The 23,440-nt window shown below is 50.8% G+C and overlaps 1 protein-coding gene across 2 annotated transcripts in view; it reads left to right on the top strand.

Moving 5' to 3' along the window:
• The window catches only part of CLSPN (claspin), a 28,059-nt gene extending 6,489 nt beyond the window's left edge, over nucleotides 1-21,570 (top strand). Inside the window, exons 8-27 of one of the 2 annotated variants that reach the window (XM_032952599.2) lie at nucleotides 932-1,034; nucleotides 1,360-1,903; nucleotides 2,741-2,864; nucleotides 4,357-4,530; nucleotides 5,377-5,579; nucleotides 6,188-6,230; nucleotides 6,734-6,800; nucleotides 8,448-8,509; nucleotides 9,683-9,891; nucleotides 10,556-10,719; nucleotides 11,325-12,083; nucleotides 13,440-13,500; nucleotides 14,601-14,752; nucleotides 15,064-15,228; nucleotides 16,246-16,367; nucleotides 17,078-17,223; nucleotides 17,532-17,655; nucleotides 18,274-18,362; nucleotides 19,283-19,456; nucleotides 20,243-21,570. In XM_032952599.2, the coding sequence (XP_032808490.2) occupies nucleotides 932-1,034; nucleotides 1,360-1,903; nucleotides 2,741-2,864; nucleotides 4,357-4,530; nucleotides 5,377-5,579; nucleotides 6,188-6,230; nucleotides 6,734-6,800; nucleotides 8,448-8,509; nucleotides 9,683-9,891; nucleotides 10,556-10,719; nucleotides 11,325-12,083; nucleotides 13,440-13,500; nucleotides 14,601-14,752; nucleotides 15,064-15,228; nucleotides 16,246-16,367; nucleotides 17,078-17,223; nucleotides 17,532-17,655; nucleotides 18,274-18,362; nucleotides 19,283-19,456; nucleotides 20,243-20,362 (3,605 nt within the window). In that variant the 3' untranslated portion in view covers nucleotides 20,363-21,570. Of the gene's footprint in view, nucleotides 1-931; nucleotides 1,035-1,359; nucleotides 1,904-2,740; nucleotides 2,865-4,356; nucleotides 4,531-5,376; nucleotides 5,580-6,184; nucleotides 6,231-6,733; nucleotides 6,801-8,447; nucleotides 8,510-9,682; nucleotides 9,892-10,555; nucleotides 10,720-11,324; nucleotides 12,084-13,439; nucleotides 13,501-14,600; nucleotides 14,753-15,063; nucleotides 15,229-16,245; nucleotides 16,368-17,077; nucleotides 17,224-17,531; nucleotides 17,656-18,273; nucleotides 18,363-19,282; nucleotides 19,457-20,242 lie in introns of both variants that reach the window. The other variant, XM_032952598.2, reaches the window with a different exon arrangement.
• Nucleotides 21,571-23,440: the final 1,870 nt, after the last annotated feature.

The raw sequence follows: 23,440 nt of genomic DNA, 5'->3' as shown, positions 1-23,440 counted from the left end.
AGTGTTAGGCAGAATAGCACACTGGCCAACGAGAACCTCCCATAACCCTAGCCAACAAGATCCATCCCTAACCATAACCCTAGCCGACCAGATCCAACTCTAACCATACCTCTAGTCAACCAGATCCAATCCTAACCCTAGCCCTAGCGAACCAGATCCAACCCTAACCATAACATGTACATGTACAGGTCTTTTTGTCAATGCCCTGCTGGATGAAGGCCTCCCTATGCTGTGTGGGTCATTGAGGTAATTTGCCCGTACTTCCCTATGTTGGTCAGTGAGGTTTGGTGAAGCATAAATGTGGGATCAAAGTATAGTCCTAAATATTTTCTGCACGACCCTCTGCTGCCCACCACGTAGCCCCACAGTCTAACAAGCCATGTTGTGCTTGGTGTGGTGGTCGCCCATTCAAGCACAATCCAGACTCAAATATGCTTATCTTTTGATCTGTGATGAAATTGGTAGTTGGCAGGACATGTTGGGTGTTGTGGAATTCCCCCATAGCCCCTTGCATACTATTACATTTACACTAATCATTATGTGTGTATGTATGCTGAATGTCTTTTGCACCGTACATAGCCAACTGTTAATTGGAGGTGTAGGACACCCAAGTCGGAAATTTTCTGTAAAGCTTACAAGGCATAAACACTTTTCATCATAACGTCGCGCGATAATACTTGCGCAAATACGAAATGTACTTACTATGGTTCTCTGCGAATATGGGTCTCTGCGAGTCTGTGGGTCTCGATGTAAGTCTGTGGGTCTCGATGTCAGTCTATAGGATTCTGTGAGGACGCAAGTTAGAAATGTTGTGTAAAGCTCACGCCGACATTACCAAAGTGCCTTCGTAACAGCCCTTGTGTCATAAGCATGGTGCGAATACCAAGTGTGTGGACTCATTGTGTGTGGTGCGTGGCGGTGCGGTCTGCAGAGTCGAACATGTCGCTGCCGTACCACCTCCCCGAGCCGAGATCCGTCCACGACTTCTTCAAGCGTCGCCCGCTTCCCGCAGGAGATGCCATGAGCCTGCTCAAGTACGATCACAACGACAACAGCAACAGCTACTCACATTTATGATGCACCTAAACATCAAACGTCTCAGATCACCACCGGCTTGAGTTCGATTCCCGACTTGGGCGCTTGTGTGTTCTCCCCCGCTTCTGCGTCGGTTACCTCCAGGTGCTCTGGTTACCTCTCATAGCTAAATACGCACAATGTGGACTGGTATTGGACAAACACCCCAATGCTGCAATATTACCCACAAATTACCCGGCACCTCTTGGCTCTGGGCGCAGCCCCAGCCTCTTAACGAGCGGAGGAGGTGTTAACATTAACATTGAGTGTGCATGATATTCACAGGTCCACCAAGTACCAGGCGGATATGCTGAGCGGCCAGGGCGTCCCCCAATCGTCCGTTACCCAGCAGAGTGCCCTTGCGCCTGAGGATGCATGTGACCCGCAAGCTGGGAGTTCTGCTGCGGCGCAGGGAGGAGAAGTCGGAGAGGCCGGGGTGGCCGACGCTGCTGTTACCTGCCGAAGACTCTCGAGCGAGGGCGACGGGGCGGAGATGACACGCGAATCTGAGAGGACCGCCGGAAGAAGCGGCGATGGAGACGATGATGGGAGGGAGAGCACAGCACCGCCAGCCCCAGGGTCAGAGGAACATCCTGATGAGGAGGGGGGGCTTCTCGACGGAGCGGAGAAGGCAAGTGGAACGTTGGGTCCTGAAGGAAGAACGGAGGCACCGGACGGGAAAGATCGGCCTCTTCCTGAACCGGCGCAACCCTGCGAGGATCGGGAGACGTCGATTCTCGAGTCGTCGGTGTTTCACGAGGCGACCGCCATGGATGCCCCGAAGGTTTCGGCAGCGCCAGAGCTCGCCAACGCACCAAGGAGCCCACAGGTCAGTCCCTTAAACCTGCCCTTTAATTGAATTGCCGATGGGATGAGTCGAGCTGTGGCAATCGTTAGACTCGTTTTTGATGGCTTGTAAAATAAAAAAAATGGGGTCTCCCTTATATTATCCAAAAACCTCAGCTGGCATTGGCAAAGTTTTAAGGAAAAGGTTGGCGTTGCAACCAGACAACAATGATCACTATCCCAGAAACCCCACCCAACCACCATCGCCAAACCAACAACCATCATCCGATGCCACCCCTCCGCTAAAGCTTTGGGAGGGCCCTGTAATAAACTCCCAACCACAATTCAGTAAGGTCAGGGCCCCCACCTGTGCAGTTTTAATGGCAAGACCCGAGGTAAATCCCCGTGCTCATTTTGTCACTTTTCTCAGTTTGCGCCCACGTTAATTTTGTCTGAGCGTTATGGATGTGTTATCCAGCCAGGTGGCTCGGCAATAGAGCGGCTTACTTGCAATCGGAAGGTTGCGAGTTTAGACGGTTGCTATTGGCAGGTTAACTCAATTCATCGTCCCTCCAGGGTCAATTAAAATAGTATCACTTTGAGGGGGATTCAACAGTCATTGTCATGTATATCGACACGTCCCTGCCATAGGAATGTGGAATTTCAACCACTGGATTAAGGCTGCAAGTGGTAGATGAGCACTGCCTCAATGCTCATTTGAGCCAGAAATCACTTTCTTCACTTTGTTGTGCTCAAGTGTAACTTGCAGTAGATATGTTGCTATGTGTGTGTAACGTGCCCCGTGCTGTGTTGTGTTTCACGTCTCCGCGTGCCGATTCTCTCCGTGCGTTTCTCCTGCTGCTGCTTGCGCCGTGCTCAGAGCCGCGTGCGCGCTAGGCTGCTGCGGCTGCAGGGCCTGGGTGTCGATCTGTCCGTGCGGCCCACGCTTCTCCGTGCCGCCGCAGGCACCTTCATCGACCTGGAGGAGCCCACGCCCAACCAGGGTGAGTGCCAACGCCCAACATTTTTGTGTGTTATCCATTGAGTCGAGCAATTGAACCGATAATCGAGTGATCGATTACTTGAGTTATTGGAGAGCCCGGTTCACCGTGTTGCGTATTTACGTGACGTGACGTAGAGCAGCGAGTGGTGTGAGCTACCCACGGCATGTGCAGGGCTTGGTGGAGTGTGTATGTGGTCGTGTTTGCGGTACAGCGATACCTGGAATTTCGTCCACTTGACTTTCGTCGCTTCGCTCTTTCGTCCGATTTCATCCAACTTTCCACGACGTTCGTGCCACGCGGCATGTTTTTCGTTCAGTCTTTGAATAGAAGTCGTTCAGTGAGCATCTCTTATATTTGTGTTTATTCATATATTATTAATACTGTACTTATTTCTGTGATTATACTGTGAACAATTCATAGTTATTTTTGCGATAACAGTGTTTACTTACGCAAGAATAAAAATATTTCAGGGTATCACTTTGTTTATTTATTACTTTTCTTTATTCTTATGTTTATTTTTCTTTTAGTTCTGTTTATTTAGGTTTCGCACGCATGTGTTATATAGTTACTGTAGTTATTTGCATGTTCGTTTTTCGCCCGAAAAAATAAATTTGCAAGCTAAATAAAGGCTCTGCTTTGACATTCGTCTATTTTTTACATTCGTCCGTGCTCTGGTCCCTAACCAGACGAACGTGCAAGGTATTCCTGTAGTTTGTTGGGTAGCGGTGGTGTAGTGGTTAGCGTACTGCACTCCGACCCGGCGACCGAGTTTGATTTACGCTCAGAACAAATAGAAGTGGTGAATATCTGAACCGGTTCTGGGCCTCCCCTAGGTTTACTCAACCTTAAATGAGTACCTGCTACAGTGTAGCGTGATGTTATCTTCCTTAGCCTGGTGGTATGCAGGAGGTCGGAGGGTTTCGATCGCATGGATTTTTTATCCGAATCCTCCAGTTTTTCCCTCCATATTTAGAAACATGCGCTTTAGACTATTTACATTATTTGGCTGCTGTAAATGTCCACATGATAAGCCACTTCGTTGGGCTATCATTTGTGGCCAAGACGCTTCTGAAAAAAAATCTAATAGCTCAGTGGGCCTTACCTGGTAAAATATATTTGTTGTGATTTGATTACCTTTCCTAAATTTTGCACTCCTGTTGTGTTTTTGTATTGTTATGGTAACTTTCTGACCCGCCCCCCGACTGGACATCTGTGAAAAAGAGCTTTACAGCTCATCGGATTTCTCCAATCTAAATAGAGATTCTGATTCTGTGTGAACATCAGCACTGGAGAGACACAGGCAAGCGGGCATGGTACTGGCCCCTGGTGTGCCGTGTTGGAGTTGACATATTCTCGTTAACAGCACTTGCTCCAACAGTCTGTTAAGACTACACAAGGGTCCTTTTGTGTTTACACAATTTCATGTGCATATATAATTGTTTGTGTTTTTGATTGAATGTGTCTGTGTGTCTTTGTCTGTGCGAGTTTGCAGGCTTGAACGATCTGAAGGAGCGCTTCCTGAAACACGCGACGAGGAAGTCCCCCATGAGACCACGCGGCCCCGTGGAGATCCGCGTCACGCGCAAGGAGACGGGTGCCGACGGCAAGCAGCAGCTCCTGCAGGAGGTCCTCACCGTCACTGTCGGGGATGCCCTCGAGAAACCTGGTGCGCTCCTCGCGTGGCCCGCCACGGGGAGCGTCCCCCTCGTGCGATAGCGCCGCTCCCCTTGCGGCTACGGGATTCTATGTGTGCTCGTGCGTATTGGTGGGGGGAGGTGGGAAGTAGTGCCCTAGATCAAGTAAGGAATCTAAACCCACGGGCTGTATACGGCCCTTTTGTACGGCCATAGGCCACGTGAGGCCCGTCTCTTTGGAATGGTAGGCCTCGTGGCCATTTGAAATGGCTGTGTAGATGCCACCGGTGCGGAACAGAAGGAGTAGAGGGAGACCGAGGGTGAGATGGGAGAAAGCAGTGGAAATTAGATATGAGATGACTGATGTGACACTTGGTACGGAAGAAGCTCGTGTAGAGAGAAAATTCCAGCACCTGACCCTATGCGATAACATTTTTGCTTAGAAGAAGTTATAAGTCCGTGGATTTCTACATAAATCTCTGCAAGTGTAAGGATCTCAGTAAATGTATGGCTCTGTATATAAGTGTACAGAAAATAAGTGTGTGTAAGAATGGGTCTCTATCTATGGCTCATGTAAGTGTATGGATCCTGTAAATGTATGCGAGTCTGTGACTGTTTATGTAAGTCTATGGCTCTCTATTTAAGTCTACGGATCATGTAAGTGTATGTGTGTCTATGGGTCTCCATGTACGGGTAGTGGATGTGACTGGAGATGAAAGCACAGTGTGAGTCCATGGAGAAATTAAATCTGAGCAGCCGACCCCATGCAAATAATGTCTTAAAAGACAACTCGGGCGTGACCTCTTCCCTTGCGCCGCTACGCACCCACTCTGCCGTCGCTGAGCGTACCCTCGCCTCTCGCCGTCCGGGCTGCGCAGGCGCCAAGCTGCTGTCGCTTAAGGCTCACCTGCAGGAGGCGATGAGGCTGCGCCGCTTGGAGGAGCGGCAGAAGCGCATGGAGGCATACGAGCTGGACAACGAGGAGGGCTTCCAGGAGGAGGAGGAGGACGGCGACGAGGAGCTGACGGACGAGGAATCGGACGCGGAGAGCGGAGGTCCTGACGATGAGGGCCCAGACGAGGTAGGGAACGCGGGGACCACCGGAGATGTTGGTCAGTGGGGCCAGAGGTCACGTACCACTCTGTGATTTGTAAAGACTCGGAGATGGGCAAAATACATTAAAATTACTGGAGTAATGTGATCTGCATTCAAATTGCCAATTATTAGCCGTGCCTCGTGTCTCATTTAGATACAGATTACTGATTACTTTGAGATGTGTAATTCAGATGCCGGTTAGAAATTTAAGATTATTATTAATTTGCATATTTGAATTGCAAGTAATTTATATCACGTGAGAACCGTTACGGGACAGGAGACCTCAGCCCAAATGGAAACCAAGTGATCGAAGAGGATATTTCAGAATTGTGATTGCTTTGAGTACAAGGAACTTACTTGTCATATTTAAAGTTTGTTGACTGACTTGATGCATTTGCATCAATATTTTTGTTTACCGATAAAGTTCCGATCTCATTCGCTGGCTGTTTGCCTTCCTCTGATAATTTTTCATCCACTGATGCCGCATTGTACGCGTACAATCTTGCTCACAGACAGACATTTCACCAACTCATGCTATCAAGATCGTGCACAGATGCTTAATCCCTCGTTTGTTCCCCCGCTGCTTTGGAGGAGGATGATGATGAGGAGGACGAGACTTCCCTTGCGAAGTGTAAAGGTACGTCGTCGCAGCCGCCGCTCGCTGTTGTTCCTTGTTGTGCATGTAGTCTGTTCTCCTGTAACGCGGTGGTTGTTGCGTTCCTGAAGAACGCTTTATTGTGGAAAAATCCTGCTATAATAAATAATATAATATAGGTTAAAGCACAGTCCGCGACAATACGTGAGATGCGTACGCAGGTTGATCAAAGACTGAGGTGTGTGTAGCATCTAGAAGCATCCAGCAGCATCCCGCCTTGCGCGATGCTACCCTGCGGCAGCCGTACAACTCCTTATTCCTACTCGCGTGACGTAGTTCCGTTCACTTAATCGCATTATATCCAATTCGCATCCGCATTATAAAATTGTGTTTCCTAATACATTCATCATGTTATATCCAATTCGCGTTATAAAAACGACAAGCAGCGTTATAGAACAGAATGTTGAACTTCTTTCGCACTGGAGGTGCGTTGTGGTGGTGTTGTTGCCAACTCCCAAGTGGTGGCTGTGTTTGTGTCTCACCAGCTGCTCATCTGGGCGTGTCGGAGGCCACCATGGTGCTCTTCGACCACTCGACGGACACGCGGCCAGAGTGAGTGTCGCTTTCTGCACTGCCGACGTTGTGAGCCCACGTGGAATGAGATGAGACCGTAGTTTCATCACATGGTCTCCACACAGAGAACTTGCACACAACAATCTTCCCGGATTGAGCTCTGACGACAATTCACTTACACCTTATCTCTTATGGCACGACAAACCACGCCTTCTGTATGCATACTTCGCCTCTGAGCAGGTGTTGGACTGATGTTTTTTCGGGTTTGCATTGCGTGTTGTTCGGCTTGATGTCCGACGTTTCACTCCACTGGTGCAGAGAAATAACGGACATCGTGCCGACCAATGCATGGTTCAACCCAAAACCATCTGTAGAGAGCTACTGTAAAACCCTGGAAGTCGGACTAATAGGGGGGGAGCCCTGGTTGACCCAGGTGGATTCCTGTCTGGCTGGGTGCCACGCTTCCAAGTGCACGTGCACATCTGCATGATGATGCCACCCGCAACCTACAGCGTTGAGCCAGGTTCCTGCGTCGTGCTGACGTCGCCTCCGCACCTATCGTCCACCCCAGATTTGTATCCTGCACAAATGTGCGGGATGCCATATCATACTCTCATATCATTATTTTCACGCTATCGTACACAAACTACAGTACTATATTAGAACAAAGGAGGGAGGTCAAGGGAGGGGAGAGATAGAGGAGGGAGGTGAGAGTGGGAGATAGAGGAGGGAGGAAGCGACAGACGAGAGGTTGCCGGGAGAGAGTGAAAGGGCATGAACTGGATAGGAAACTAAAATGGAAAGTGGACGGTGAGGAAATGTGAAAAGCAGTGGGAGAAAGGATTGGGGAGAGGCAAGAGAGATTGAGATGGGAAAGGGATGGGGGGGGATAAGGAGAACGAGGATGAGAGGTGAGAGAGAGAAACATGGAGAGATATGGGGGGAGGGAAGTGGGTGAGATACAGTGGAGAGAGGGGACAGTAATTCAGAAACTGATAGAAACAAATAGATACCTTGCTATACATTTGGATGGACAGCATAGAGAAGGCAAGAGAAAGGTGCAGAGACAGGGGCATACCTAAGAATAACATTTTTGCTGGCTGGCTGGGAGGGGCGAATTAGTGGGTTGCTAGTCTACGTAAAAAAAAATACACGTGTACATATGTTACATTTACAAATACAAATGTACTCTACAGGATGTTAATATATTTAATATACGTGTGTGTGTGCATTAGAGCGGTTGTGTAGTGGTTTGATTCCCGCTCAAAGCCAACACCAGCGACGATTTTGTAAACGAGTGCTGTGCCTCCCCTAGATCGACTCAGCCTTAAATGAGTATCTGGTTTGATGTGTCAATATTGATACTGGGCAGACAAAGGCGGTCGGGCGTGGTGCTTGCCACCCACCAACCTCGTGTGCCGTGATGGCCTTCAAAGGTGCTCGCTAACAGCACTTGCCTCAAAAATTTGTTAAGACTATACGAGGGATATTACTTACGGTGTATTGTACAGTACTTGGATTATTATGCCTGCGGTTCCATCAACAGGCTGGGCCACCACCGCGTCTACTGATGAATCCAGGCCCAAGCCCAGTTACTCTTCTTGATGTTGGCACATTGGGTAACGTGCTCGCTTCTTCCTGGCACCCCCCTCTCCTGCACTCTGCCCCCCACACCCGCGTCCTCAGGCGGTCCGTGGGGAGGGCGTGCACACCCGTGCAGCTCAAGCATGACTCGGATGTCGAGCTCTGTGAGTCTCCCATTGAACGCGGCGTGAATCTGTTAACACAGCGACTCCTTTGTGCGGCCGCGGACTCGTGTTGTGCCCTGTGTATGTGCGTGCATCTGTATGCTTGCTAACAGCACATACCCCAACAGTCTGTTAAGGCTGTATGGAAGATCTTTGTCTTTGTTGTTTTTGTGCATCTGTATGTGTGGTCTGGGGTTTTTTTGTCATGGTTGTTGAACATAAGCACAAAGGTCCAAAACATTCAGCGGTCAACAACAGACATTACTCTTAGAGTTACAATATATAGAGTTAACATACTTACTGAATTTAACATGGTTATAAGAGCTTGTGGAAGGAGATGTTGGAGGTGAATTCCAAAGTGGAGCAGTGCGATGGAAGAGGCATGACCTGCAGTGTACGTGCGTACACCTGCGTGTGCACATACATTTGTTCTTTGCGTGTACCTGTGCACTGCGTTATGGACGCAGCATTAAAATGCAGAGAGTGGCTCTTCTCTCAAGAAAACAAATGAAGGTGCTTTGGGAGCATAGCAGTGGGGTATATGAAGCCATGAGTCTCAGACTGTTATGGGCCCACCTTCCTATCACCAGAGGCGAGGAATGGTGGTCACAGTTGCCTGCCTTACGCTCCTACCGACAGCATCCAAGGGCGCAGCCAAGTCTGATGAGTCAGATGCCATGACCTCCTGTCCCAGGTGTTCGCTAAATTGGCCCCCTCGGGGATAATGACTTTGATTCATCGACTTTCATTTCCAAGTGAATCATGACATTAGATCATCTCAAAATTAAGCGGTAGGAAGCTGCTAGATTTCCGTGCAGCCCATGAACTTGTAATTATTAATGTGCCATTCCATCATCGGTACTTTGTTGAGCTATCATTTAGCCCGGTCGCTTCTGCAAAAGAGCTATTTAGCTCAGTTTAGTTTGGGTACAGGATGGAGAAGTTCGTCTGTCCCAACTTGTGACGAGTCAGGTCCTTTCATTTAATTTCCTACAAAACTAATTTCTTCAGAACAGTATTTAGTTTGTTGTCCTTCCCCCGCACCTCCAATTAGCATGGTTGGCTACGTACCGTGCGAAAGAAGTTCAACATTCATATTTCGACATACAAGGGTGTAAGTGTGCCTCTGCTTGAGGACGCGCGTGTTCATGCGCCGCCTCGCTCCGCGTGCAGGTGCGGACGAGGGCTCGAGCTCCCGCCCGTCTCTGCACAAGGACGAGAGCCACAACAGCAGCTTCGAGCTGATGGCGTCGTCCATTCCGCCGTACCAACCCCCGCCGCGCCGCAGCCGCACGCCGAGCGCGCCGGCTCAGCGCACGCCCTCGCCGTTCTCGCCCATGAGCCAGTTCGCCCCGGCACATTTCTCCGGCTACTCCGCCCTCGTGAGTGCCACCATGCCTCCGCTTGCTCCACCGTGGTTTCACCGTCGCGTCGCCTCCGATCTCGCCGATTCTGTGCACGCCCACGCGTCTCTTGTGCTGTGTCCCTGCTCTCTCCCGCCCCACACATCTGCTGTGCTGTGTCTCCACATCTTTGTGCGTCTCCGTGCCGTGTTTGACTCTACCTGTCTCCACAGTGCATCTCCCGCTCAGTTTACACATCTCCTACCTCTTTCTCCATAAATCTTATACCTATCACTGCACGCATCGTGGTGTGTCTGTCGTTAATAAGCATCAGGCCACGTGGAGCAGGAGATGTTTTAAGTGACGGGCACAGAGAGAGATATGACAAGGAGATGCATGGAATAAAATAATTAGAGAGACACGTCTTCTGTGCCAAAGTGGATAAAAGTTATATCAGATTACCGTCGCTCTCTTGAACTTGGGGCTGGGTCACTGTAGAATTTAAGTTACATTCTGTTTGCAACTTACTTGACACACGTTTACATAAAGCTGCAGTGGCTAAAACAGTTAGGCGACATCCGGAGAGACGGCGAACTCTGCCGCAACGGTTCAGCATCACCTGGACAAGGCCACCGTCGCCAAGCGAGTGTCTCACGCAGGGCTGCGTTCTCCGTCGCGCACTCGCGCCGTGCCGCCCCAGCAGAGCACCGGCAAGCTGTCCGAGACATCCCTGCGCATGGAGGACTCGGAGGACCTGTACCAGCCTTCCCCCGAGCGCCCGGGCAGCCCCACATCGCTCCCCACGGACTCCGAGTTCCGCTTCTCGCTGGGAGATGAGAGCCAGAGCCAGCTGCTGGATGCCGACGGGTCGGTGACGACGCGTACTCCGCCGTTGATCGCAACGCGTACTCCCCGTCGGTGACAACGCGTACTCCCCTATGGTGACAACGCGTACTCCCCTATGGTGACGACGCGTACTCACCGTCGGTGACAACGCGTACTCCTCTATGGTGACGACGGGGAGTACGCGTCGGTGACAACGCGTACTCCCCTATGGTGACGACGTGTACTCCCCGTCGGTGACGACGTGTACTCCCCGTCGGAGTGCACATTTGAGGAGTACGCGTTACCACCGCTTGTTGCGTCACAAATTGCACGACGAGATACACGCGTGTACTGCACGTCGCGCAGAGCAACACGCAAGACGAAGACTCCCTTATGGCCATACATACTGTTGGGAAAAGTCGAGATAACGAGCACCTATGACAGCCTCGCTGCACCACCCACAAGAGACGCACACGCAACACGCAACACGGAACTCGAGTTAAACACATACGCACGCTGGAACAAACACAAAACAACGTGCGACAGCACAAACACACAGCACCAGTAACGTGTAGTCGCGTTAACGTGCAGCGTTACTTTCGGCTGCGCTGTGTTAACAGCGTCCGTGCTGTTCCCATGTGCCCCAGGTACCTTAACGTGGGGCGCAACAAAGCGCACAAGATTGTGTCGTCCAAACGGAAGCTCAACCTGCTGAGCCTGGAGGAGAACGCGATGCACTCGGACATGGACGAGCTCGTTGGCATGTGCTCGGGCAAGTTTGAGCTTAAAAATACAACTCCAAGGAAGAGAAACAGCTCTGAAATGGATGAGCTGGTTGGTCTGTGCTCTGGCAAGTTTGAGTCTCAGGACCCAAGACCAAGAAAGAACTCGGACATGGATGAGCTGGTTGGACTCTGCTCTGGCAAGTTTGAGTCTCAGGACCCAAAGCCAAGAAAGAACTCGGACATGGATGAGCTAGTAGGGCTCTGCTCTGGCAAGTTTGAGTCCCAGGACCCAAGACCAAGAAAGAACTCGGACATGGATGAGCTAGTAGGGCTCTGCTCTGGCAAGTTTGAGTCTCAGGACCCAAGACCAAGAAAGAACTCGGACATGGATGAGCTAGTAGGGCTCTGCTCTGGCAAGTTTGAGTCTCAGGACCCAAGACCAAGAAAGAACTCGGACATGGATGAGCTAGTAGGGCTCTGCTCTGGCAAGTTTGAGTCCCAGGTCCCAACGCCAAAAGCCAGAATTAACTCCGATATGGGCGAGCTCCTAGGGCTGTGCTCTGGGAATTTTGAATCTCAAGACCCAATCGCGAGAGCAGAGTCACAAGACAGGAGGGGAAACCGCGCAATGGCTCAGCGCATGGGCGATCGCTCGGCCCAGGCCCGGCCGGACCACATTGGGTCAGTATCTCACAGCACCCGTGAATGCACCCAGCACGTCTTGCTACAGGCAATGTTGTAACCAGGGCTTAAAGTCTCACTGAATATTTTCGTGATCGTTGGTAGACCACCGGAGTAGGTGGAATTGACTAGCAACCACAGCCATAGCTAGAGGGGTATGTATACAGGATATTGTGCCACTGGTACGAAAATGTTTTACAGGTGTCTGACCTGCGTGAGGTTCAGCGCTAATTAACCAATTGCGATGCCGGTAACCGAATGCAAAAAAACCTGGTGAACACCCAGTTTCTAGTTTGCCACTCATATACAAATGTCCAGAGTAATAAACTCAACATGTTGACCTTCCTGCTGAGACTCGAAAGTGATCTACTGTGGTGAAATCATCGTTATCTCACTGGACTTGCAATCCAGAAGTCGTGGTCCGATTCAGTCTCCTGACGTGGCAGTTAAAACATCTTGCATACCACCTTCTATGTAAAGCCTGGGTACGTGCACATGTGAATATATTAATGTTGAACTTCTTTGCACCCTACATAGCCAACCGCGCTAAACTCTTAAAAACACGTCTTATCAGTGTGGAAGAATATAGCAGACACCTTCCAGAGCTCACTCGCCACCAATGCCGTGAGCGGGATATTGCAACGCTGCACCATTACACTTGTACCCTGTACCCATGAAAAATGAACTCGCCACACGGAGACTTAATTAGGCTGGCCGTTGGCCACACATTTGCACGCACCATGCCGTTCGTACATATACCAATCGGTATATTCATTCCTCACTTTCCATAGAAAATGGTTGCCGGTTTCTAACTCTTGGAACCAGTAACCGAAAATACAAGCGGTTAGTGGTTGCCGTTTAACAACCCTGATACAAGCTGTCACCATAGAGCAACGTAATTATTCAATTGCTCCTGTCTGTACAACCACCTGTACAAAAATATTGGTAGCACCTCGCTACTCTTCTCATGTGCATCTTTGATCACATGATATGTTTGCCAAAATCTGGCAATACCATAATCATGTCCCCTTGAGCCGTCCCTTGGGTATAGCAAATCGGGGCGGGCGACCACCCTGGGCCCCGTACCCTGCGCTTCAACATCACGGTGTCAGATGTGGTACTTCGTGTTTTAGTTTGAATGTGTTGGGAGGGCCTACGCAGTGTGAATTGCACCAGGCCCTGCACCCCGCTGTGGAAGGCCCTGCATGTTCCATTCACTGCGATATTTTTTAAAATAAAAATCACGCTGTAGAATTAGGAAAAGTCCTCCTGAAACACCGCGGTGTTAAGTCCATTTTCTAAAGCGTTTCTATTTTCTTCATTCTGCCCTATGATCCCCCTCCTCCCATCATGCAGCGAAGATGAAGACAAAGGAGTCTTTGATGTTCTGACAGACGACGAGGCCCTTAGTGAGGAGGTGGGTGGCCAAACTCGCGAGTGTCCCGCAAGGTGGAGACGGCGGGGGTGCCCTCGGCTACCTGGCGGTTTACGTGACGCCAGGTTCAGAGCACTGGGCTGGCCCTGCCGACATCCTGTCTCCAACTCTTACGTTTATTAGTCAACCGTTTTTTAACTAAGTGCTAAAGTGTAGTGGATTTGGTGGTCTAGGCCCAGTCACCATGAACTACACGAATAGAGTATCATATACAGTTGGCTCTCAATTATCCGTGGGGAAGATTAACCGTGCTCATTTGCACCGTGTCCACGAATGCTGGTTTAATTATAATTATCAGCTGCTCCTCACTCGTTTGGGGTCAGCGGCCCGGTGACCCCGTGAGGGCAAACACGTTCGCAAGGAAACCGATGAGTTTAGAAAACAATGAAGCCGAAACAACTTACACGTTTTCACCAATATTTCACTTTTAATACACAATTAATACGGGTTTTATACCCGAATTTGTTTCGTTCTCTCCCTGTTTTTGATCTACGTTAACAACCAGAAAGTTGACTACCTCGGGTTTCTTTTATCGCGCGAGCAGCAGCTCCATGAGCCCAGCTCCCAGGGGTTTAACCACCAGGTGCCCCTGAGCTGAACCCCTCCTCTACCGCAGGGGGGACACGAACCAGAGAGACAGGTGACACGGGAGTGGTTTTGTGGTACCGTTTTAATGATCCATTCCCCGATGCGCACCGATAACGTACTTCTTCTGCCCGTCAAAGTCAGAAACCCCAACACATTCGTCAATAACACAGTGGCCTTAAATGCAAATACTTGCTATGGGAATGTGCCTTTTTACGTGCTCCGAAGAAGGGCCATTGCCAGAAATGTCATCTTTTCACATTTATCTCAAGGCCACATTGTTATTAACACAATGTGTTGGGGTTGTTTTGGACTACTCGCAGAGGAACTTTGCCACTCGTGAGAGAGGGTGAGGTTTGCCTGTGAATTTAGTGTTATGGGAGGTGCTGCATGGCTGGGATGGAGCGCTCCGCTTTGCCGCACGCGACCCGACAACCGGCGCATGTAGCGGTTGCTTTGACCTGGCTCGCTGTGCTGTGATTCATGCTTTGTGGCAGGAAAACAAAGACGAACAAGACAGCAGTGATGCGGGGTCTGACGACGAGGAGGAGGAGGAAGAAGTCAAGGAAGAGGGGGAAGACGAGGGAGATGATGTGACGAGTGTGGCTGCCAAGTATAAAGATGGCCATGGACCAATGAGGAAGAGAGCGTGAGTGCGGGTGTCACACTGCACTGGATGATGGTGCTGTGGAGGTGACGCGCAAAGCCTGCTCACAGCACAAGCTGTGGAGTTTGCCGTCTGCCGGGGGCAGCGTCGGGCAAGTAGCGTTCGCTCCAAATCGGGGCAAGTTTACCACGGTAATGTCAACTGTCCTGGCCTCCCAAATGTTAGCACGTGCTTGAGGATAAAGCGGCTCATGACGTCTTTGGCACGCTGCTCTTTGGTGGGGGGTCTCTGGTGAATAGACTGACGGACCGGTCCGTGCCCCATGCGTCCCCTCACCTCTGTGTCCTCCACAGGAGGAGCCACTTCGTCGAGGAGGAGGCCGAGTTGTCGGGGAGCGAGGCTGGGAGCGACGAGGACTTCAGCGGCAACGAGGAGGACAATGAGTACGAGGAGGAGGACATCCAGGAAGAGCTGCCCAGTGACGACGAGCTTCAGGACCAAGTGAAGCGCCTCCACATGTGAGAGCCGTGCCCTTGCGTTTCCCGCTCCCTGCGCTCGACCGCGCGGCCGTATTCACGGGGTTCTCGCGGCCATGTTCGTGGGGTACGCGCGAGCCCGCTGTTGCGCAGTGCTCGCCCCGGAGCTCGCCCCGAGCTCGCGCCTCTGTGCTCGTGTAGTGATCGGACACGCTCGACGCACACGGCGAAATGTAACAGCTGTCAGCTGGTGTCTTCCTGCAGCATCGCAGCGACTGCTCGGTTTGCGTTGTAACAATGGAATCATAATTGGAATCTTTATTTAGACTGGGAGAATCCGATGAGCTATGAAGCTCTTACAACAAACAAAACAACAGATAGTGCAAATGATAGGAAAGCTAAGCAAGTCACTAAATATACTAATAACATTGACTGAGCGTAACAGTAGCTGATTTGTAGGGGAACAATAAATTAGCGTTATCTTTCCGTCACTTTGTGCTGTGAGAACGAATAACCAATATTTAGCAGTTACGGAGTGTTTGTTAAACAGTATTCAAATGACAAGATAATAATCGGAGTGCAATGGTGGTGAGATGTTAATTACCTTGCCTGGTATACAGGAGGTCGTGGGTTCGATCCTCACCCTGACGCCTGCTGTATATTTGAAGTTTGCATGTCTCTCTCCTCCCGTGGTTGCGTGGATTTTTATCTGAGTCCACCGATTTTTCCCTCCACATTTATAATCAACATCACGTGTTTTGAGTATTTGGCTGCTATACATTTCCACAATGTAAGCCGCTTCATTGAGCCATCATTTGTGATGGCCAGGTCGCTTCTGAATGAGAGCTACGTAGCTCGGTGGACCTTACCTGGTAAAATAAAACAATATTTTAGTTGATATCTTGGCACTGTATCGTGCGGCCACGTGCCGGTTACCGTTACACGACGAGACGGCTGCCGCCATGTGGCTCGTTCACGTGCGATGAAACACGACGAGAGCGCTTGCCACGCTGACGGGAGCCGTTGGGTAATGAGTGCCGTGGTGTCCCGCTGCTACAGGAAGGCGCTGCTCGACGAAGACAAGCGCCAGCTGCGTCTCTACCAGGAGGTTCTGCTGCCAGATGGCGACCTGCACTCGGATGGGCCGGGCCGCCGGAGAACCTTTCGCTGGAAAAACCTGGGTAGGATGGTCGCGAGTTCGATCTCTACCCCAAACGCCTTTTGTATGTTTGGAGTTTGCGGTGTCTCCCTCTCCGTGCTCGTGTGGATTATTTCTCCGGGTCCTCCGGTTTTTCCCTCCACATTTAGAAAACATGGATTGAGATTATTTTGATTATTTGGCTGCTATAAATGTCCAAATGATAATCCACTTTGTTGAGCTATCATTTGTGGTAGCCAGGTCGCTTTTGAAAAAGAGCTACGTAGCTCAGTGGGCCTTACCTTGTAATAAAAAAATAGAAACAGTTTAAAATAGAGCAGTGCTCATTTTGTCGACCGTTTGGAGGGATGATGGGCCGAGTCAATCACCCCGGCCGGGGTTTGAACTTTCAGTTGCCGCTCGCTCTACTACCACCGAGCCACATGGTCGGCTTTATACAACAAAAGAGTGACACAACGTCTGTGCAAAAGCTTGTTGTTGTGGGTGAGCCTAGCTTCCTCCGAGGGTGGTGGTTAAGACGATAACAGGCGTCAAAATCTCCAGCCCCTCTCCTGCACACGGCGAACGATGATGTGCGCCGGGGTCTAGGTGAACGAGTGGTCTCCCGTAGACGGCCGCGGGAGCCAGGCCGGGTACGCGGTTGCAGCTCGGTGGGTGACAGACGGTGGATGGTCTCTCTGTGGTGGTGGTGGTGGTGGTGATGGTGGTGGATGCCGTGGTGTGGGCGCGTAGATGACTCGTCCCAGGTGGACCTGTTCCCACGTGACGAGGGCGACGCGGAGGGGGGCGAGCACGAGCTGGAGGAGCACGAGGGGGAGGACCAGGAGGTTCAGCGCAGGAAAGAACGCTTCGAGAGGGAGAAGTGGATACGCGAAAAGGTGTGCGGTCTGTGTCTATGGTGTGACTGTCAAGCTCCTATTGTGTGTGGCTAGTTGTCTGCGTGCAGCTGTGTGTCAGAGGACAGTGCAGCAAACTCCATTGTTGTATTGTACTATGATCCAACACCTATGCTCCCTGCCTTCGTCAACCAAAATTGACCAGCGTGCCTTGAGACGAATGTGGCCGGGTGCGTTGCTGGTGCCATGACGGTCTTACGAGGAGCTCGCCAAAACAGCCTCTTGCAACTGCGGGTCTGGTAAAAGCTACGCGGGCGGCGGGGGGGAACTTTGTCTTTGTGTGAACACAGGGGAGGGAGAATGCTGACGAGGACGACGTTGGGGAGGACAGCCAGTTTCTGAAACTCGCCAAGAAGATCACCGCCAAGTCTCTACAGAAACGGAGTGGGCCGCTCCCTTTGGCCAGGACTGCCGGTCGGTGTTCGAGCGGGCGGCCCGCGTGACGGATCAGCCGCTCTCGTCGGCACTCTGCCATACACACAGGGCCCATACACACAGGGCCCCATACACACAGGGTTTACAGTCAACTACCAAGTAGTGTCTGGGTACTCGCACCGCGACGGTCAGCTCCGATGCACCGAACACGGGTATTACGCAAAATATATATTTTGGCACCAAGGTGGCGCGATGTTAATTACCCCGCCTGGTATAAAGGCCGGAGGTTCGATCCCAACCCTGACTCCCGTATATTTGGAGTTTGCGTGTTCTCCCCGTGACAGCTTAGATTTTTCTCTGGGTTTTCCGGTTTTTCCCTCCAAATTTAGAATCAACATTCACGCATTTAGAGTTTTTGGCTGATATACATTTTCGCATTTGTGATAGCCAGGTGGCTTCTAAAAAAGAGCTATGCAGCTCAGTGGGCCTTATCTAGTAACATTAAAAAGTTCTGTATAAAATCGTCTCTAAAATGTTACCTACATACAAATGTGGTGAATACAGAGATGTGGTGTCTATTTTTCTTTTTTCATGAAGTCTATCTACCTGTCTGCCTGCCTTGCCTGTCTGACCCGGTTGGTGATATCATCCTGGCAGAAGGATCCGTGGCCGAGAAAGAGATGCCGCTGCAATCAAAGCCCGGTAGAGTGCCTGTGCGATTGGGCCCTCACTTTGGCCTCGCACAGGTGAGAGCCTTCAATGGTCCCCTTTTCAAATGTGTTATAAAAGCAACTGTGTCATTTTATCTTCACCAACATGATCAGTATTGCATCATCACTCATTAACATTATGTTTATCATCACCACTATCTCGGTCATCACCACTTTCATCACCATCGTAATAACCTTTACAATCATCAATACCGCTATCGCCTCCAATACCACCATCTCGATCATCATCATCACCACCACCACACACCATCACCTTCTGTGAAATCAACGCTCCCACCATAGTCACGTGGAACTTCCCCCGCAAGCTTGGATCACCAGCGAAACGACGCGGGGGCCCACTGCGCATGTGTGTGTCGCAAGACACACGTGTGTGTGTACACCGCAATCTGCACAAGATCTGGAAAAAGTCCCATTGATGAGCTCCAGCAGGCAAGGCTGCTTTGACTGGGTCATGTAGCCCGCATGCCCAGCCACCGCATGCCTAAACAGCTTTTGTTTGCCCGGATAGAGGGGGCTAGGGAAGAGATGGAGTGATGTTGTTCAAGAGGATATGGAGCTGAGTGACTGTAGGATGCTACTGGGCAGTTGGAGGCAGTCGTCCTGCAGCAACAACGGAGGACAGGAGCGACGCTCACAACAACGATTGGAGCGCCACAGTAGTGGGGTACAGCTGGTGCATTTACCGGTCATCTCAGTCAGCCAACCCACGGCACCTGGGTCTGTCTCGAGACCTCCTGCCAGCCGGGCGTTCGACAGTTCACGTGGCCTTATCGTGCACATCGCCTGGCACAAGCGCCGTGGTGACGTCACCGCCACTTATTGGCGAATGGCGGTTGTTGTGCGCCGCGAGACACGCGCGTGTGTTGTATGTGTGCACGCGCTTGTGTACGCTGTGCGTGCGTACGCTGTGCGTGCGTACGCTGTGCGTGCTGCAGGTGAAGAGCGGCTCCTTCCTCAACAAGCCCCGTGAGCTGTTGGAGAAGTTAGCCTCCATGTCGGACCCCAACCCGAGCGCCGTGCGCGGGGCCTCGCGCAACTTCGTCTTCCACGCCTTGTCCCCCGGCGCCGGCCGGGGCTCGGCACCCAAGCCCCAGGAGCGCAAACCGCAGGTGAGGAGTGAGGTGTAAGGAGGAGTGAGGAGGTGTAAGGAGGAGTGAGGACGTGTAAGGAGGAGGAATGTGTTGTAGACGAAGGAGTGAGGTGTAAGGAGGAGTGAGGTGTAACGAGGAGGAATGTGTTGTAGACATAGGAGGAGGTGTAAGGAGGAGTGAGGTGTAAGGAGGAGGAATGTGTTGTAGGCAGAGGAGGGAGGAGTGGTGGCCAGCGAACGTTTTGGTTTTCCCGAGCGACGACGACGTTTTGTCAAAGCGACAAACCCGGCAACTGTCTGAGATGCGTGCGTGATGCTGGTGTAGGAGCGATTGCGGGTTTGTGTTTAGGATCCTGCGTCCGTTTTCCGTGTGCGTTACTCGGTACATTGTCCGGTGACGTGATTCCAGGGATGAAGTTTAAATAAATATTCTGATTCCGAGAAGTTTTGCGACCTGCAGAGTGGTGGTTTGACAGTGTGGAGGAGTTGATGCAGTCCTCGGCACGAGTGGAGGAATCAACGTGTGAATTTCACAGAAACAGTAAACCATGGTGTGGTAGCTATTGGAGAGCGATGAGGAAGCAACTGACCACCGGTTGAACGAGTAACCGGAGTGAACCGGTGGGTGGTGGACCATCGATCACCCCGACCGCTCGTTATCACCAAGTGCGGCGAGGTAGGTGCTGGGGTGCTCCACCACCCCAGCCATGACAGCAGCAGGATTCCAAACTTGGGCCGTCTCTGCGCCGTCGCCGATGCCGCGTTCGTGTTTGGACGGCGATGCTCACCGCCGCCCCTCCCCCAGGTGCGGCGATCCCTGATGGACCCTGGCTCGCAGCCGTCCCCAAAGCGCGCTCGCACGGCCTCCAAGCAGCCGGGCCCCAAGCAGCCCCCGCGCAGCGTCTTCCGCTACCTCAATGACTAGCGGGCGACTCTCCAGGGACGCAACCTCGTCGCTCCAAGTTCCGGCGTTCCACCGCTCTCATCCGCCTCTCTGCGAAAAACCTCAAATTGCTTCGGCGGTCTGCTTAGCGGGAGCGATGCCCGAAGGTCGGGACGCTGTGGTTGTCTGACACCGAAATATCTCATCCACTCACTATAACCCCACGACGAAGCGACAAACTCCTCTCCATTGTCAGGGGCAATGGGGGATGGTGCCCGTGCTCTGCAAGTTACGCTCTGGACACAATTCATTGTTTCCATGCGTATCACCGAGGTGAGAGTCGTGGGATTCTTCTTTTTAAAATTGCAGTCACGCGGGAACCGAGGCGGTTGACCTCCGAGCGAAGAGCAGCCGAGGGTGAAACTAGCGCAGCGCCTGTGTGCAGTGTGCACAGAGAAGTGCCACTAATCTCGCTTTACTGTACCCACCAAACCCGAAACTGGTGTCACAATCGCGCAGCCTGGCCCTCACAAAGCCATGGCACTGGGCTGGCCACGATGCCGCGGACAGGAACAGCCAAGATTTGAACGGCAGCTTGAAATGCGATGAAAGGAATTCCCCCCGTTTAGTTGTTTGTGAATCTTTCTGTTTCTTAATTCCCCAAGGTGCAACGAAAATTTTAATTGTGGGATCGCTTCACACGCTACAGGCAGAATAAGTGTTTACATTCGTACGTGTTTCTTATATCTTGTGTTCGGTATCAATGCATGTAACGTAATAGGTTTGTGTATGTCAAGAGTATATTATATTATTTCAATGTTTGGGATGTGTATTTTAATGTACGTCAGATTAAATCTTTATTTGAAGCTTTCGTGACTGCAGGAATCCATACTCTTTGGTTCTTTCGGTAAAGTCACGTAGGTAGAAAATTAATAGATCACGACGTTTCGATCGCAACACAAGCAACCGTCATGAGGTGAGACAAGTTCTCCTGCTGTGTTTGTCTCAACTGATGACAGTTGCTTGTGTTTGTGATCGGAACGTCGTGATCTATTAATTTTCTATCTACGTGACTTTACCGAAAGAACCAAAGAGTACGTCAGATTAAGTTTTACAATTTTTTTATAATGAAAATGTTATCTTAAAAATGTTCTCTTTATTTTACATTGCTATGTCACGGTTGAAAATGTAAATAGTGTATGATCATGCTTTGTTTCTGTTCTGCGAATAAAGTTGTTTTTTTCTCATCATTTGGAGAGCGTGAGCTGTGGATTCTACTCTGTTCTTAGGAAGAAGCAGTGGCGAGGGAAGGAGCCAGTAACCCTTTCGATTTGCCAGACATTGGATGTCACTCAAAGGGCAAAATCAGCCAGCAGCTTGGGTCAACGTGGAAAAGACCACATCAGCCAATGTACATGGATCACAAGACGAGGTCTGGAATCCATAAAACGTGAATTCTGATAACTCAACTGCAAGTGGCTGAGGTGGAACGCAATGGCTATGTCATAGCGTTGAGCCAGCAGTGGCAGTTAAACGAGGTTCTCACGTGAGGCGAGTTTAATGGTCTGGGTATTCTCATCAAATCTAAAAATCTATATAGTCACTCCATCTAGCCCGGCGCAGCTGTGGGCCATATTCAATATACCCAGAGTCCGTGGGATGTTGACAAATGGCAGGCAACACCTCGTTCCCCGACGTCGGAGTTTGTCTCAACAGCTGATCGTGATGACCACTGATGTGGGAACGTGACGGAGTATTTGGCACGAGACTTGTGACCAGGGGCGGAGCCAGGGGGGTGACAGGGGAGACAATTGTCACCCCCGAAAGAAAATAAAAAATCGAAAATCTGAAACATTCTGCGTATAAGTGTACGGCACTCGGTCTAGCGGACTCCGTGCAACTGCATTGTCAGAGCGTGTCGCCAACCGATGGCGTCTAGTTCAACAGCCTGACTCTCTAATCATTCTTGAAATTAAAATTTGTTGAATGTCACCCCGGGCTGAAAATCCTGGCTCCGCCCCTGCTTGTGACCGAAGGGAGCTGTCCCACTGGAGGTAAAACCAATGGTTATTGTCCGTGCAGGATGAAGCGAGTGCGGGGCCTGTGGCATATTTTATGAAGGGGCCCTAAAAAACACATTAAAACGCAATTTTTAACTGGCATCGTAAAGTAATCGTATTTTTTCATTTGCTATACAGCCAGACAATCGACAAATCGCTAACCTTAAACACCCAGTCGTTCATAAAAGTTGAAGGTGGTATAGTACTATAGTAATAGAGCAAGTGCAGAATCACTGAACCGGAATTGATGGCTTGAAAGCATTTCGCGCAGGACCCTTGAAAATGCGGGGCCCGTAGCATATGCTACTTTTGCTACGAGGATAATCCGGCACTGGTTTTTGTTTTTAACACTTATAATTACAACTGCTGAGCAAAGGCTCAACAGATATCAGTGTTGAAGTTGTGAAATAGCGTTACAGGTCTCAAATTGCACAAGGTTCTTATAAGAGCTTGGGAAAAGAAACGATTGGAGAGAATTCGAAAGTGGAGCTGTGCAAGGTAAGAATCGGAAAGAAGTTGTGACTTGCAGTGTGGTGAGCGGTGCGAGTGGGTAGGTGCGTGAGCGAGTGTGTTATGTGACCTGCAGTGTGGTGAGTGGCTGAGTGAGCGACCGTGTTACGTGACCTGCAGTGTGGCGAGTGAAGTGGGTGGGTGAGTGTTACGTGACCTGCAGTGTGGCGAGTGAAGTGGGTGGGTGAGCGAGTGTGTTACGTGACCTGCAGTGTGGCGAGTGATGTGTGGGTGGGTGAGTGTTACGTGACCTGCAGTGTGGCGAGTGATGTGTGGGTGGGTGAGTGTTACGTGACCTGCAGTGTGGCGAGTGATGTGTGGGTGGGTGAGTGTTACGTGACCTGCAGTGTGGCGAGTGATGTGTGGGTGGGTGAGTGTTACGTGACCTGCAGTGTGGCGAGTGATGTGTGGGTGGGTGAGCGAGTGTGTTACGTGACCTGCAGTTCGATGGTGACAACAACCAGTCCGCTTGACCGACCGATCAGATGAGGTTGGTGTGCCAAGCGTACGAATGATTTTACGAGGCTAACAAAAACTGGTTTAAACAACA

The sequence above is a fragment of the Petromyzon marinus genome, chromosome 12, assembly GCF_048934315.1.
Source record: "Petromyzon marinus isolate PM22_M1 ecotype Great Lakes invasive population chromosome 12, UKy_Petmar_22M1.pri1.0, whole genome shotgun sequence".
In the NCBI taxonomy this organism is placed as follows: domain Eukaryota; kingdom Metazoa; phylum Chordata; class Hyperoartia; order Petromyzontiformes; family Petromyzontidae; genus Petromyzon; species Petromyzon marinus.
Note: the sequence above shows the minus strand (reverse complement) of the source record. Positions and strands in the feature narration are given on the sequence as shown.